The sequence below is a fragment of the Elgaria multicarinata genome, chromosome 13 (genome assembly GCF_023053635.1).
Source record: "Elgaria multicarinata webbii isolate HBS135686 ecotype San Diego chromosome 13, rElgMul1.1.pri, whole genome shotgun sequence".
Taxonomy (NCBI): domain Eukaryota; kingdom Metazoa; phylum Chordata; class Lepidosauria; order Squamata; family Anguidae; genus Elgaria; species Elgaria multicarinata.
In genome coordinates, this window is record NC_086183.1 from 22,867,958 (window position 1) to 22,880,511 (window position 12,554).

General features: G+C 42.5%; 2 protein-coding genes across 2 annotated transcripts in view; one reads left to right on the plus strand and one right to left on the minus strand.

Annotated features, from left to right (window-relative positions):
• Positions 1 to 12,554, plus strand: part of LOC134407723 (leucine-rich glioma-inactivated protein 1-like) — a 183,778-nt gene that overhangs the window by 124,522 nt on the left and 46,702 nt on the right. The window lies entirely within an intron of this gene.
• LOC134408356 (IgGFc-binding protein-like) overlaps positions 1 to 12,554 on the minus strand; it is a 65,139-nt gene that overhangs the window by 40,057 nt on the left and 12,528 nt on the right. The window contains exons 2-5 of the mRNA XM_063140610.1: positions 10,105 to 10,235; positions 6,642 to 6,923; positions 2,683 to 2,820; positions 1,400 to 1,559 (exon numbers count right to left, since the gene is read on the minus strand). Coding sequence (XP_062996680.1) covers positions 1,400 to 1,559; positions 2,683 to 2,820; positions 6,642 to 6,923; positions 10,105 to 10,235 — 711 coding nt within the window. The remainder of the gene's footprint in view (positions 1 to 1,399; positions 1,560 to 2,682; positions 2,821 to 6,641; positions 6,924 to 10,104; positions 10,236 to 12,554) is intronic.

Consider the following 12,554-nt stretch of genomic DNA (forward strand, 5'->3'; position numbering starts at 1 on the left):
GCTGTCCTGAACTGTGGCACTTCCTTGAGATTCTATTTAACTGTATTAGTAAGAATATTTATTAGATGCTTTTCTGTCTTTGAAAGCCTTCAAAGACCTAACAAGATAAAGATGATATTTATTCATTTATTTTTTTAAAAAAAAAAACTTTAAGGAGGAAACCCTTTCAAGGTGGTGTACAGGATATTTAAAATAATAAAAAATATTTTCAAAAAGATACATAAGAGCCCTGCTGGATCAGACCAAGGGTCCATCTAGGCCAGCACTCTGTTCACACAGTGGCCAACCAGCTGTTGACAAGGAACCCGCAAGCAGGACACGGTGCAACAGCACCCTCCTGCCCATGTACTCCTGGTGTATATAGGCTTACTGCCTCTGATACTGGAGGTAGCACATAGCAATCAGGACTAATAGCCATTGATAGCCTTCTCCTCCAGGAATTTATCCAACCCCCTTTTAAAGCTGCCCAAATTGGTCACCATTACTATATCTTGTGGAAGTGAGTTCCATAGTTTAACTATGAACTGTGTACAAATAGACAATAAATTAAAAACAACAACAACTATAAACCATTATAAGAACATATAAATAGAAGGATATGCTACTTCCTGTTACTGGGGCAAATTAGACAAAAACATAGAGGTGATGTCTATCAACATTGACTAGCCATGATGAATGAATAGAACATCCATGTTCAGAATATTCCATGCTCATCTGGACACCAAATGATGGGTATGTTGGAATCCTGGAATGGATCCTGTTTTGTATATTCCACTATTTTTACTGTTACCCGGAGACCTGGCAGAAGTGAGGATTCAGCAGAACACTTAAAGGTCAACGGTGCAGCTGGACACTAATTGTATAATTGAATTATTGCCTGGGAGTGTATTTGCGATAATTGGTCAATTAGTGATTGCATCAGATGTGCAGGATTTATTATAAAAGTCACTATGTTTTGTAAGGTACCTTCCCTTCTCTCATGTTACTCCAACTCGATGTATGCTGTGTAATTTGAACATCTGTGAGTATATTTGCATATAATGTGCCATTGCTAAATTATTTAACTCTGTCAGTAAAGGATTACTTTTAACCACACCAAGGAATCCTTTGCCTCATTGTGTTTAGCTGTTATAGCTGAGCCGCTGCTACTACTGCTACAAGATATTAGTTCAAGCCTGTGCGGCCCAGACAGGTTAATGAGTTTCAGAACTAACACTCTGAACATCCTGAACTAATAATTTTCCAACAGGGTACAGAGAACAGGCGATGGCTGTTGCCTCAGGCCCAGATTATGAGATTCCCAGAGGCAACTGGTTATCCACTGTTGGTTACAAAATGTTTGACTAGATGGACTTCCAGTTGGATCCTTCATGGCTCTTCTGCATAGCATTCAGCATACCTTTGTACACACAGCCATTGGGCACTGCAAAAACATCCACCTCAAAAACCCAGCGCCCAGGGTCCATGATGTTACTCATTGAGCTGATGTTAATGATGTTTGAAGTCCAAGATCCAGGGATGTTAAAGTAGTTGCTGGCATCTCCATTGTTAAATCCAGCCTGGGATGCAGTGGAGAGGGAGAGGAAGGGAGAGAGAGGAGCATGAACAAAGGATGAATTCTCTATACGTGAACTTTTCTACACAAGATTGTTAATCAGCTGTTAATTCACTGTATCTACTTTTGATTTCATCACAGAATTGTTATCCGAGCTACATATACACAAAGAACATTTCCTTTCCTGCCTTTCCTTGACATAACCTCTAGGTGGCACTGTGGCATAGTGCAATGGTACAAATACACATGTGAAAAAAGTAGTTTATGTCACTTTCACAATGAAATGCTGTATTTTACCTGCTCTAAAAAACAAACAAAAACTCACTGAAAGTACTCTTTAGACATAGAAACAAATCTGAAGGGCCACAATGCTGTCTATAGAATCCATAAAGAACTATGAGTAGGGAATGACAAGCAAATGATGAATGCCTCATGTAGAAAAACCCTGTGTCTCCAAAATACACAATCTGGTAGATTTCACTTACTCCTGCTATATGAGACATACAATGAGCTTCTCTGAACTGGCATAACCAGGGCATAATCTATACCAAGCAGGATATAGCACTATAAAAGCGGTATATGGTATGTGTCAATGGGCCCCAACAGTTTCAGTAAATTTCAATACCACTATAAAGCAGTAGTGTAGCTCCTGCCTTTTATATATCACTTTCATAGTGCAATATCCTGCTTGGTGCAGGTTAGGCCCAGGTTATCTAATAACGAAATACTTCAACGCCCCCTAGAGAGTCTCTTCTGTCATTGATAAAAGATAGCCAATGCCAGTATTTTCAGGGACTCCAGCTGTTTTGGTTGTGGGGTTGCTATTTTGCTGGCCTCCCACTCCCAAGTACTTAGGTTCTATGATAAATTTGGTGCCATTGAGCATTAATGGCTTGACAGTTATAGGGAGTCCTGATTAGGCTTTCATGTAGGAGGGGACCACTGTGGCCACCCAATCTACGTGTCTCTACCACCATTGCCCAGATAATGTCTGTGGATCTTTCCTGGGGCTCATCCAGATATTTGGGACTTGCCATAGTGTAAGAAAGAACAAATCCAATTGCTAAAGAGATGATAAGAAGAGTATATATTACTACCTCTTGCCTGTCTCTTTAGGTGGGACCTACCTGAGCAGGTGTGCCCTCCAAGCCGGTGTAAACATCTCCACCACTTGCTTGCCCTGATATCCACTGGATGTCCTGATAGTTCAGCATAACGAAAGACAGTTCACCATTGGAGGTTAAAACAGCCTGGAATGTGTTCACCTACACAGAACAGGTGCCACAAGCACCATCAATAGGTCACATCAACATTCTCTTCCCTACGATAGGCGCATAATGACTGGCCTCATGCCGTAACCATATCCTTTGCACTTCTATGCCCTAAAGTCGCCCGCCCCCTCTAAGGATGTTCAACCTTTGGGAATCCAATATAATTTCCCCCTATGTGGGAAAACAACAAAGAGTCTAGTGGCACACTTAGGGCTCACTAGTGCATGTTTAGACAGGAAAAAAAATCTGGTATTGTATCACTCCCACACCCTAAAAAAAAGGATACCAATTTCCATAACATTTGCATATGCAAATTCATATGTCTAGAAATAATAATCTACAAATCATAACTATTATCTAAAGAGAACTACAGTACATCACACTCTAGTGGAAAGGACTGATCAGGTGAGTGGTGTGCCTCCTCAGTCTCCTACAGAGGTAGAAACAGTTGATGGTTAGTTCCATGTCTCCTAGACCTCCCTCCTTTCTATGATTCTTTGTCTTTAAACCATACCTGGACTGGGCAGCTCACCACATGGAGGACACTTTCAAATAGTGAACTGTCTATTTGACTGCAATCAAAAACAGAGGACTGTCCTCTCTAAAATAGGACACCTGACCACCCTAAGCCAAATTAAATTACTTGTAGTTGTGTGGGGGTTTTTTAATGGCAGGCATGAGGGAGGGGGCAGATATGAGGAGGTCGCCCTTTCATCCCATTTTTTTTTTAATTTATTTATTTATTTATTTATTTATTGCATTTCTATACCGCCCAATAGCTGAAGCTCTCTGGGCAGTTTACAAAATTAAGACAATTCAAAGTATAAAATAATGATGTGGTCCTGATAAAACTTGGGACCAGGATACCTGAGAGAGCGCCTTCTCCCCTACCAACCTGCCCGGTCACTGAGGTCATCCAAGGGTCTGCTTCTGGTGGTCCCACATAGACCCATCCTCCGATTGGAGTCCACCAGGGGAAGAGCCTCCACCCTTGAAACTCCTCTTTGCATCAGAAGGAAAGCTTCCATGGCCTCGGTGATGGTGATGGTGGCTCATTAGGACCAAGTCAGGGGAGAATAGGGCTAACTCTTCCGTGTACCATGCAGTGGTTTAGTGTAACTAGGGCTGGCAGGAACACAGAGCTGGCAGAAATGAATTTTCGCAGCAACAATATATCATACCCTGTTGCAACGTAAAATGTTTTCGGCTGGCTTGCTCCTGAATGGGGGAATCAGGACCCATTCGCTTTACAAAGGAACTGATAGAACTGGTTGGTTACTAGGAATCAACACAGTTGACTGCAATTTTTGGACTCTCCTACTGAGGTTGTCATGATGTGCACCTGCACATCACTACTGGCACCATGTTCTCAATCCTGATCGCCCTCCCCACCTGCCATTTACCATTACAAAATAAATAAACAAATAAATCAATAAATAAACAAATAAATCATCAGATGTAGTTTGGCCCTTAGGAGCAAATCTTGAAATGCATACCGATCTAGCCTGAATTTAAACAACAGGTGGGAGTAGAGTCAGTCACTTTGACAAATGCCATTGCCTTCTGGACCAGCGTGCACTGAAGCAGAGAGAAAACAGCCTTCTACTTATGGCTCCTTTGATTTTGTTGGCAAGCAAAATGACTGCACTTATTTTATAATCTGGTCACCGTGTCCCGAGACGTTCAAGTTCCTAACAAGGCATTTAAATCAAGATTTATTATGACATTTATGGCAGGTTAAGCACATGCTCGTTTACAGTGTAACGCAAATAAGCACAGTACATTACACAGGGCCCAGTTTGCTACTGAAGAAAACTGTCTTTTCACCAGCTGAGGCCAGGGGCTCCATGATCCCAATCCCCTCTCCAACCCCTTCCTATTTGTCCTGCTGGCTTCATTTCTGGGGGAGTGGTGGCTTTGAGCTGTGGCTGGCTTAGCTGCTCTTCTTGCTGCTGAAGTCAGATTAGGACAGGTGTGAAGTAGGATGTGAACTGCCTTACAGGTATTAGATTAATGGATCCAAATGTTGAGATTAATTGGCCACTGTGCTCCACATCTTCTGTCCTCCTCTGGGTGCCTATTCTGAAGGAAACTCAGAGGATGGCAACAAGAGAGAGGGCGTTCTCTGTGGTGGCCCCCCAATTATGGAACAATCTCCCCGATGGCACCAACACTGTTATCTTTTCAATGTCAGGTCAAGACTTTTCTTTTCTCCCAGGCATTTAACAACATAAGTAACATGGCACCTCCATCTAATTCTCTAGTATCTAAGATTCTGTTAGACCATTTTGAATCCCCTTGGGCAAAGGCCATGACTAGTAAAATCAAGTCAGTAGGCCTATCCCCCCAAAAGCTACTATCAAGGGATTTAGCTAGTGCCAAATCAGTAGTGAAACAGAGACTGCTTGATATAGATATGCAAGTCCTTCAGAGTGCTGCACGGGGCCCATGCTCCCCCCTGTCCCTAGGACTACCAGCCTCCTTTTGTAAAGATGGGATGCCTTATCTATGCTGGTTGTCTATTCCTAAATACAGGAGAGCATTCTCATTAGCCAGACTTAATGTTCTTCCCTCCAAACTTTTGGAGGGCAGATTTAATAAAATTCCAGTGCTCAACAGATGCTGCCCCTGCAACAATAATGAAGTGGAAACTGTATCTCATGTTTTACTGTTTTGCAGATTTTATCTAGGGGCTAGAAATGATCTTCTAAACCCTATTTTACAATTTTATCCTGGTCACCCATCTGAATTCTTAACGTCTCTTTTACTTTGTAATATAGACAAATCAACCACTGAGCAAGTGGCCAAGTTTTTGAACCTGGCCATTTCTTTTAGATCTTCTATGATCGCCTGACTTTTAATAGTTAATAGTTAATGGTATGTTCAGTTTGCTCTTTATGTAAAATTTTTATCTGCTGGAATGGTCTATTGACCGCAATAAACTGTTGTTGTTGTTGAACATAAGTTGGCCTTTAACTGACTCCAGAATTGTCTTTGGCCTGGTGAGAGTTTAAAAAAATGTTTTAAATGTTAACTGGTCTTATGGTTTTAAATTTTGTATATTGATTTTTAATGTTCAGTCTTTTCATCTTTATCAACTGCCCAGACAGTTTCAGCTAGGGGGCGGTATATAAATGTAAGAAATCGTCATCATCATCATCATCATCATCATCATCATCTGTGGGGCAAAAAGGAGTTGTGGCATTAAGCATGGCTGGCTGGGGGATACTGGGAGGTGGAGGATTTTTTTCTGTCTAAGTATGCATAGGATTGTGTGCCAATTCTGTCTAAATATGCACAGACTGTGCCCTAACTCATGAAGCACTTTGGATAGCTCCTTTAGAGTTCTGACTGAAACCCGGAGCAGATTCATCACCCCACTGACATCAGATCCACCAGCTACCACTTTTCCCTGGCTTTCCCCCCCCCCCCCCATTCTAAAAGATTGAAATGCCTCTCCCAAGGTTTAAATTACAAGAGCTTCAAACTACAAATAAGAGCTTTAAACTACAATAAACCAGTATTTTTTGGTACTTTGGACCAGCCCCTTTTGGTTTGGGTTCTACCCACCACTGGAAGGTGACCTCAAGAGTTTATCCAGAATGGAATTCACCCCTTGAACTGAAAGAACTTCAGTACCCCTGGCCCAGAAGCTTCTCAAGATTCCCTAATGGCTTCTATTTACATAACAAAAACATGCACTGTTAATTGCATTCAGGCTGCTTTTATTGGGAATAGCCATCATTTTTACATCTGCAGCTGTTTCCATGGCATGCGGGGAAGTCCATCATTGAGAAACAACCCAATAATCCTACCTTAGAGGACAAGGATCCATAGAAAGCCACATGGTCCCAGGTGGCCACGAAGGCCCAGGTTGCAGTGAACCTTTCATTCGGAAAGTACGTGTTGATGTCATCCGTGACTCTCTGTAGCAGACGACCATCTTGGCTCTGCCTATAGTACACCTCACCTGTGATGCGGTTATCGACATCAGCCCAAAACGGGGCTACAAAAGCCCGGCCATCAATCAGGGGAAAGGGATCAGGGGTAAATTGGCTGACGGGTTTGCCAAATGATACCACGCCATTATTGTTAACCTGTGGGGATGACAATATGGTTTTCATTGCATTGCATGATGCATTTGTCACTTTTAACGTAAATGATTTTAATGGTATCCATGTGTTCTGTAGTTTTACAGGGCTAGCATCAAAGGCCAGCATGAATGGGCACGTACTGAGGGCCCTCACCCCAGCATGGGCCCACTGACAAGCTGCCTGGCTTCACTCCTCCTCTTCACCATTGCAGCCTGCTTCTTCACCTGCCTTTCACTCTGGCTCAGATAACAGTGATGGTGAGAAGGAGCTGCAGAGGCCTCTACCTTCTTGTTCACTGGCTGGATGCTTATCAAGCGAGCAAGAGACAGAGATGATGAGGAAGGGTGGGGAGCAAAAGCAGAGGATACCACTGGCAGCAAGAAGGCCACTTACCCAAGGAGGGGGCCAACGGAGAGTGTCTGGCCCAAGGCCATCAAAAACCTGAGTTTTTATACAGGTTGTTAGTTATTCTGAGCTCTTTGCAAAGAAGGGCAGTAAATCGATGAATAAATTTGCTTCACACCTTGGGCCTCATCTACACCAAGCAGCATATTGCACTATGAAAGCGGTATATAAAAGGCAGGAGCCACACCAAGCAGGATATAGTGGTGTGAAAATGGTATATGGCATGTGTCAATGGGCCCCAACAGTTGTCAGTGCACTTCAATGCCCCTATAAAGCAGTAGTGTGGCTCCTGCCTTTTATATACCGCTTTCATAGTGCCATATCCTGCTTGGTGTAGATGAGGCCCTAAATATTTATTTTTATTTATTTAAAAAAATTGAATCCTGCCCTATATCAATAGGATCTCAGGGCGGTGTACAGATAAAATCATACAATATAAAACAATAAATATACACAGCTAAAAACAAATTAAACCATGAATCAAGTTAAAACCAGTATATAATTTAAAAGCAGTAAAAACAGTTAAAACGGTTAAAACAATGTGCAAACTCGGTGAATTTAAACATTAAAGGCTTTGTTAAGAAGCCTTGTTTTTACTTGGCACCGGAATAAAGTCAGCGTTGGTGCCAGTCGGGCCTCCAAGGGGAGGGCATTCCACAGTTGGGGTGCCACCACAGAGAAAGCCCTCTCCCATGTCCCACCATAGCGCATATGTTGTACTGGTGGCATGCAGAGAAGGGCTCCTCCAACAGATCTCAAGTCTCGGGAAGGCATATATAAGGAGAGGCGCTCCCTCAAGTATGTTTTAAATTTTGTATACTTTTAATGTTTACTGTTTTTAACTTTTGTAAACTGCCCAGAGAGCTTCGGCTATGGGGCGGTATATAAATGTAATAAATAAATAAATAAATAAATAAATAAATAAAGGTCCCAAGCCGTTTAGAGTTCTCACTGAAGCTCGTAGCAGATTCACCACCTCACTGAAATTGAAGCCACCAGCCTCCACTTTCCCAAGTGTCAAAACTCTGTCCCTAGAGGTGTGCCGACAGAGCTGTACCTAACAGAAGGATCAACTCCGATCCCCTCACAATCAGCCCCCTGCCTTGATTCTAGAACATGTTTTTAATGGGATCATTCCCAATTAACTTTTGCTGTCTGAGGAACATAATGGATGACACTGGCTCATCAGAAATAAATCTGAGAAAACTGCCCAGAGAGGTTCAGCTATTGGACTCTATAGGAATGTAATAAATGAAATGAACATTGAACAAGAAGAGCCTACTGGACCAGACCGAAGGCCTATCTAGTCTGGCAGCTTGTTCCTGACAGTGGCCAAACAGATGCCCACAGCAGAAATCTCACAAGCAGGTTGTTGTTGTTTATTCGTTCAGTCATTTCCGACTCTTCGTGACTTCATGGACCAGCCCACGCCAGAGCTTTCTGTCGGCTGTCGCCACCCCCAGCTTCCCCAAGGTCAAGTCTGTCACCTCCAGAATATCATCCATCTTGCCCTTGGTCGGCCCCTCTTCCTTTTGCCTTCCACTTTCCCTAGCATCAGCCTCTTCTCCAGGGTATCCTGTCTTCTCATTATGTGGCCAAAGTACTTCAGTTTTGCCTTTAATACCATTCCCTCAAGTGAGCAGTCTGGCTTTATTTCCTGGAGTATGGACTGGTTTGATCTTCTTGCAGTCCACGGCACCCTCAGAATTTCCCTCCAACACCACAGTTCAAAAGCATCTATCTTCCTTCACTCAGCTTTCCTTATGGTCCAGCTCTCGCAGCCATAGGTTACTAAGGGGAATACCATTGCTTTAACTATGCGGACCTTTGTTGTCAGTGTGGTGTCTCTGCTCTTAACTATTTTATCAAGATTTGTCATTGCTCTCCTCCCAAGAAGTAAACGTCTTCTGATTTCCTGGCTGCAGTCAGCATCTGCAGTAATCTTTGCGCCCAGAAATACAAAGTCACTGCCTCCACGTTTTCTCCCTCTATTTGCCAGTTATCAATCAAGCTAGTTGCCATAATCTTGGTTTTTTTGAGGTTTAACTGCAACCCGGCTTTTGCACTTTCTTCTTTCACCTTTGTCATCAGGACATGAACACAATAAAACACTTTCTTGGTCATGCTCCCCAGCAACTGGTATTCAGAGGCCTATACCACCTCTGATATTGGAGTAATATATGCCCATCATGACTAGAAGCCATTGATAGCCTTCTCCTCCATGAATTTGTCTAATCCCCTTTTAAAGCTGTCCTAGACCAGACCTACACCAAGCAGGATATAGCACTATGAAAGCAGTATATAAGAGGCAGGAGCCACATTACTGCAGTATTGAAGTGCTCTGACAACTGATGGGGCCCATTAACACATGCCATATACAGCTTTCATACCGCTTTCATAGTGCAATATCTTGCTTGGTGTGGCTCCTGCCTCTTATATACCACTTTCATACCACTTTCATAGGGCTATATCCTGGCCCAAGTTGGTGGCTATCACTACACTTTGTGGTAACCAGTTCCATGATTTGGCTCTGTGTTATCTAGAAAAAATGCTTCCTTTTCTCTGTCCTGAATGTCTCACCATTCGGGATAAGGCTATGGGGTACACAATAGCAGGGGAAATGCTTAGGGATGTTGCCAGTTGGTACAGCTTCACTCAGATGGTATGGGCATTATATGTCCAACTCTGACCGTTCAGTTAGTTTGGTTGAAGACTTCACCATATCAACTGAAGGGATATTCCAACCTGTGCAAAGCCATATTCATTCACCAGTACTTACATAAAGGGACTGATATCTCTTGGCATAAAACAAGAAGTGCTCAGAGATTGGGATCTGAGGAGATGCCCCATCATCTGCCTTTGGGGTTCTTCTGTCTTGATACTTGGGTCCGTACGGGTAGAGCAGTGAGTCTGAATGGACACAGAGACAGAGAAAATAGTAGGTAGGAAGATTGTGAATGTACTTCGCAGTTTCACAGCATCCAGAAAGAAAATGGCTGCTTCATTTTAACATTTAATTGGATATCACACCAAGGAGTTGTACATCTGATACCCACAATATATCAATTTGTGGCAATGCCACCATTTTACTTCCTCGTACAAGTTCCTTCTTTCAGTTATCAAAGAGGTCAGTGTGTTACCCTGGAGGCCAGATCTGTTCAGGACCCAGACAAAGTAGATTCTTTGGATTACCAAGATGAAACTAGACCACTTGTGAAAGGAGTGACAGTTTATTGAGAGAAAATGGATGCCAAATAAAAATACAAAGAAAGCTCATACATCTCTTCAGCTCATGAGGCTGGCAACTCCCAAAGAGCTGGCATTTGCTGGGCCCCCAACTCAACAGCAAATAGAGATTGTTCCTAGAACCCCACATTCTTCAGGTTGATGTGCACGTTCCCCCTGAAGCAAAGCCAAATTGGTTTGACCTCAGCTCAATCTTTTACACCCTTTTCTGACAGCATGTGCATTGCAGGCAGGTAATGAGTTCCCTGACCTATGACTAACAAAACCCAACATTCCAACACGGGGGCAGAAGAAACCCAGTAAAGCAAACAGAGAAAATTAGGCATCTTCATTGTCGACATACGGATTACACCCTTCTCAGTGTCAGCCAGCCAGCAATCTTTAGCATGTGAATTAATGTCTGAACTAGGGTCTACTCTAAGAAACAAGAGAATTTCCCTTTAAACAGGCCCTTATATATTTAATAAGCAGCATATAGGACAACTGTTTAAGTTCAACACTAGACCTAACTCCTCACCATTTCTTCTGGTGTCAAACTCACTACAAGCAGGGACATTTCTTCTCTGAGGCAAGGTTGTTGGAGACTTAAAGCAATTCTGAGATATATGTTTATGCAATGATATAGAAGTTGAGCATTGGAAACAGGCCAGCAGTCAGACAGACTGTGCTAGATCTTAAAGAAGCATTACTTCCAGCCCCAAATAAACAGTATAAGTTTAAAGACCTCAGGCAGTTTCAAAACTCAGGCTTCTTCATTTCAGCCCCCATCCATGCATGTGAGTTGGGATTTGTAGCTCATAGCCACCAGCCACCAAAGCTCATTGAGCAAGCATCTTCTAACCATTAGCATCCATTAGCTATTAATTATACAAAAGCATAGGAATTGGCATCTCTTCAATTGACACTGCAAAATAGTTTCCCCATTACAATATATTACAAAAACATCAATTAGAGAAAGAATGTATCTCTTTTCTCCCTCACCCATGAGAACAGATCTCCTTCAATTGCAACACTTGGTTCTCCAAATCCCTGTGGATGCCATCATGCGCATTCAAACCCAGGAGACTGGGGAGGATCTAGACACAGCAAACACACACTCCTACACATATTTTTAGTGCATGTTCAGCTTGAGGAATGAGCTCTTCATGCCAGAATCCTCAGATGGAAATAAAGATGCCATTGCCTGGTCTGGTCTATACATACAGCAGAATGGATGCTCAAATATTTCATTTGATTGGTATTTTTAAGGATGCAACCCTATGGTCTTCAGACAGGAAGAAGTCCTCCAACTCCCAGAATTCTCCCATCAGCCACCATGGCTGTGGAATGATGTGAACTGTAGGACTTTTTTCTGTCCAAACATGCATAGGATTGCGCCCAAAGTGAACCAACCTAATTTGAACTTCTTGGACTATTATGTAGATCAGAACACAGTTTCAAACTTCTCTGATTTTTGCAATGTTGGCTCAAAACATTTTTGTTGGCTCAAAAACTGCACTGAAATGCAGGGATGCCAGAGAAATATATTTAGGGGTAGAGCTCACTGGGTTTCCCTTGGTTTGCCCTCCAAGACTTTGGTCCATTTCCCACAAAATGACCCAACTTTATTTCATTCAAGTTTGGGAAGTTTGTGGATTTCCCCTGTTTAAACATTTGTGCAAAGAGAGATCTGTGCAAATTGCAGCTCCAGTCTGTGTAAATTGCATGAATTTTGGCTGCAATTTGCGCAAATCTCTGTTTGAACAAAAAATGCAGGAAAAGTTCCTGGATTTCAGGAAAACCCCACAGCTCAGCCCACAAATGCAAGCCAATTCAGGCATGCTGGGAAACACAGCTGAGCCAGAGTTGAAACGGATTTCCCAGCACTGTGGACACCACTGCCAAAAGTGTTATAAAATATGGATTTTAGCTTAAAATGCACATTTTAGGAGAAAATCCATACAAAAATATGTTTTTTTGGACAAAATGCATAGGAAAATACAT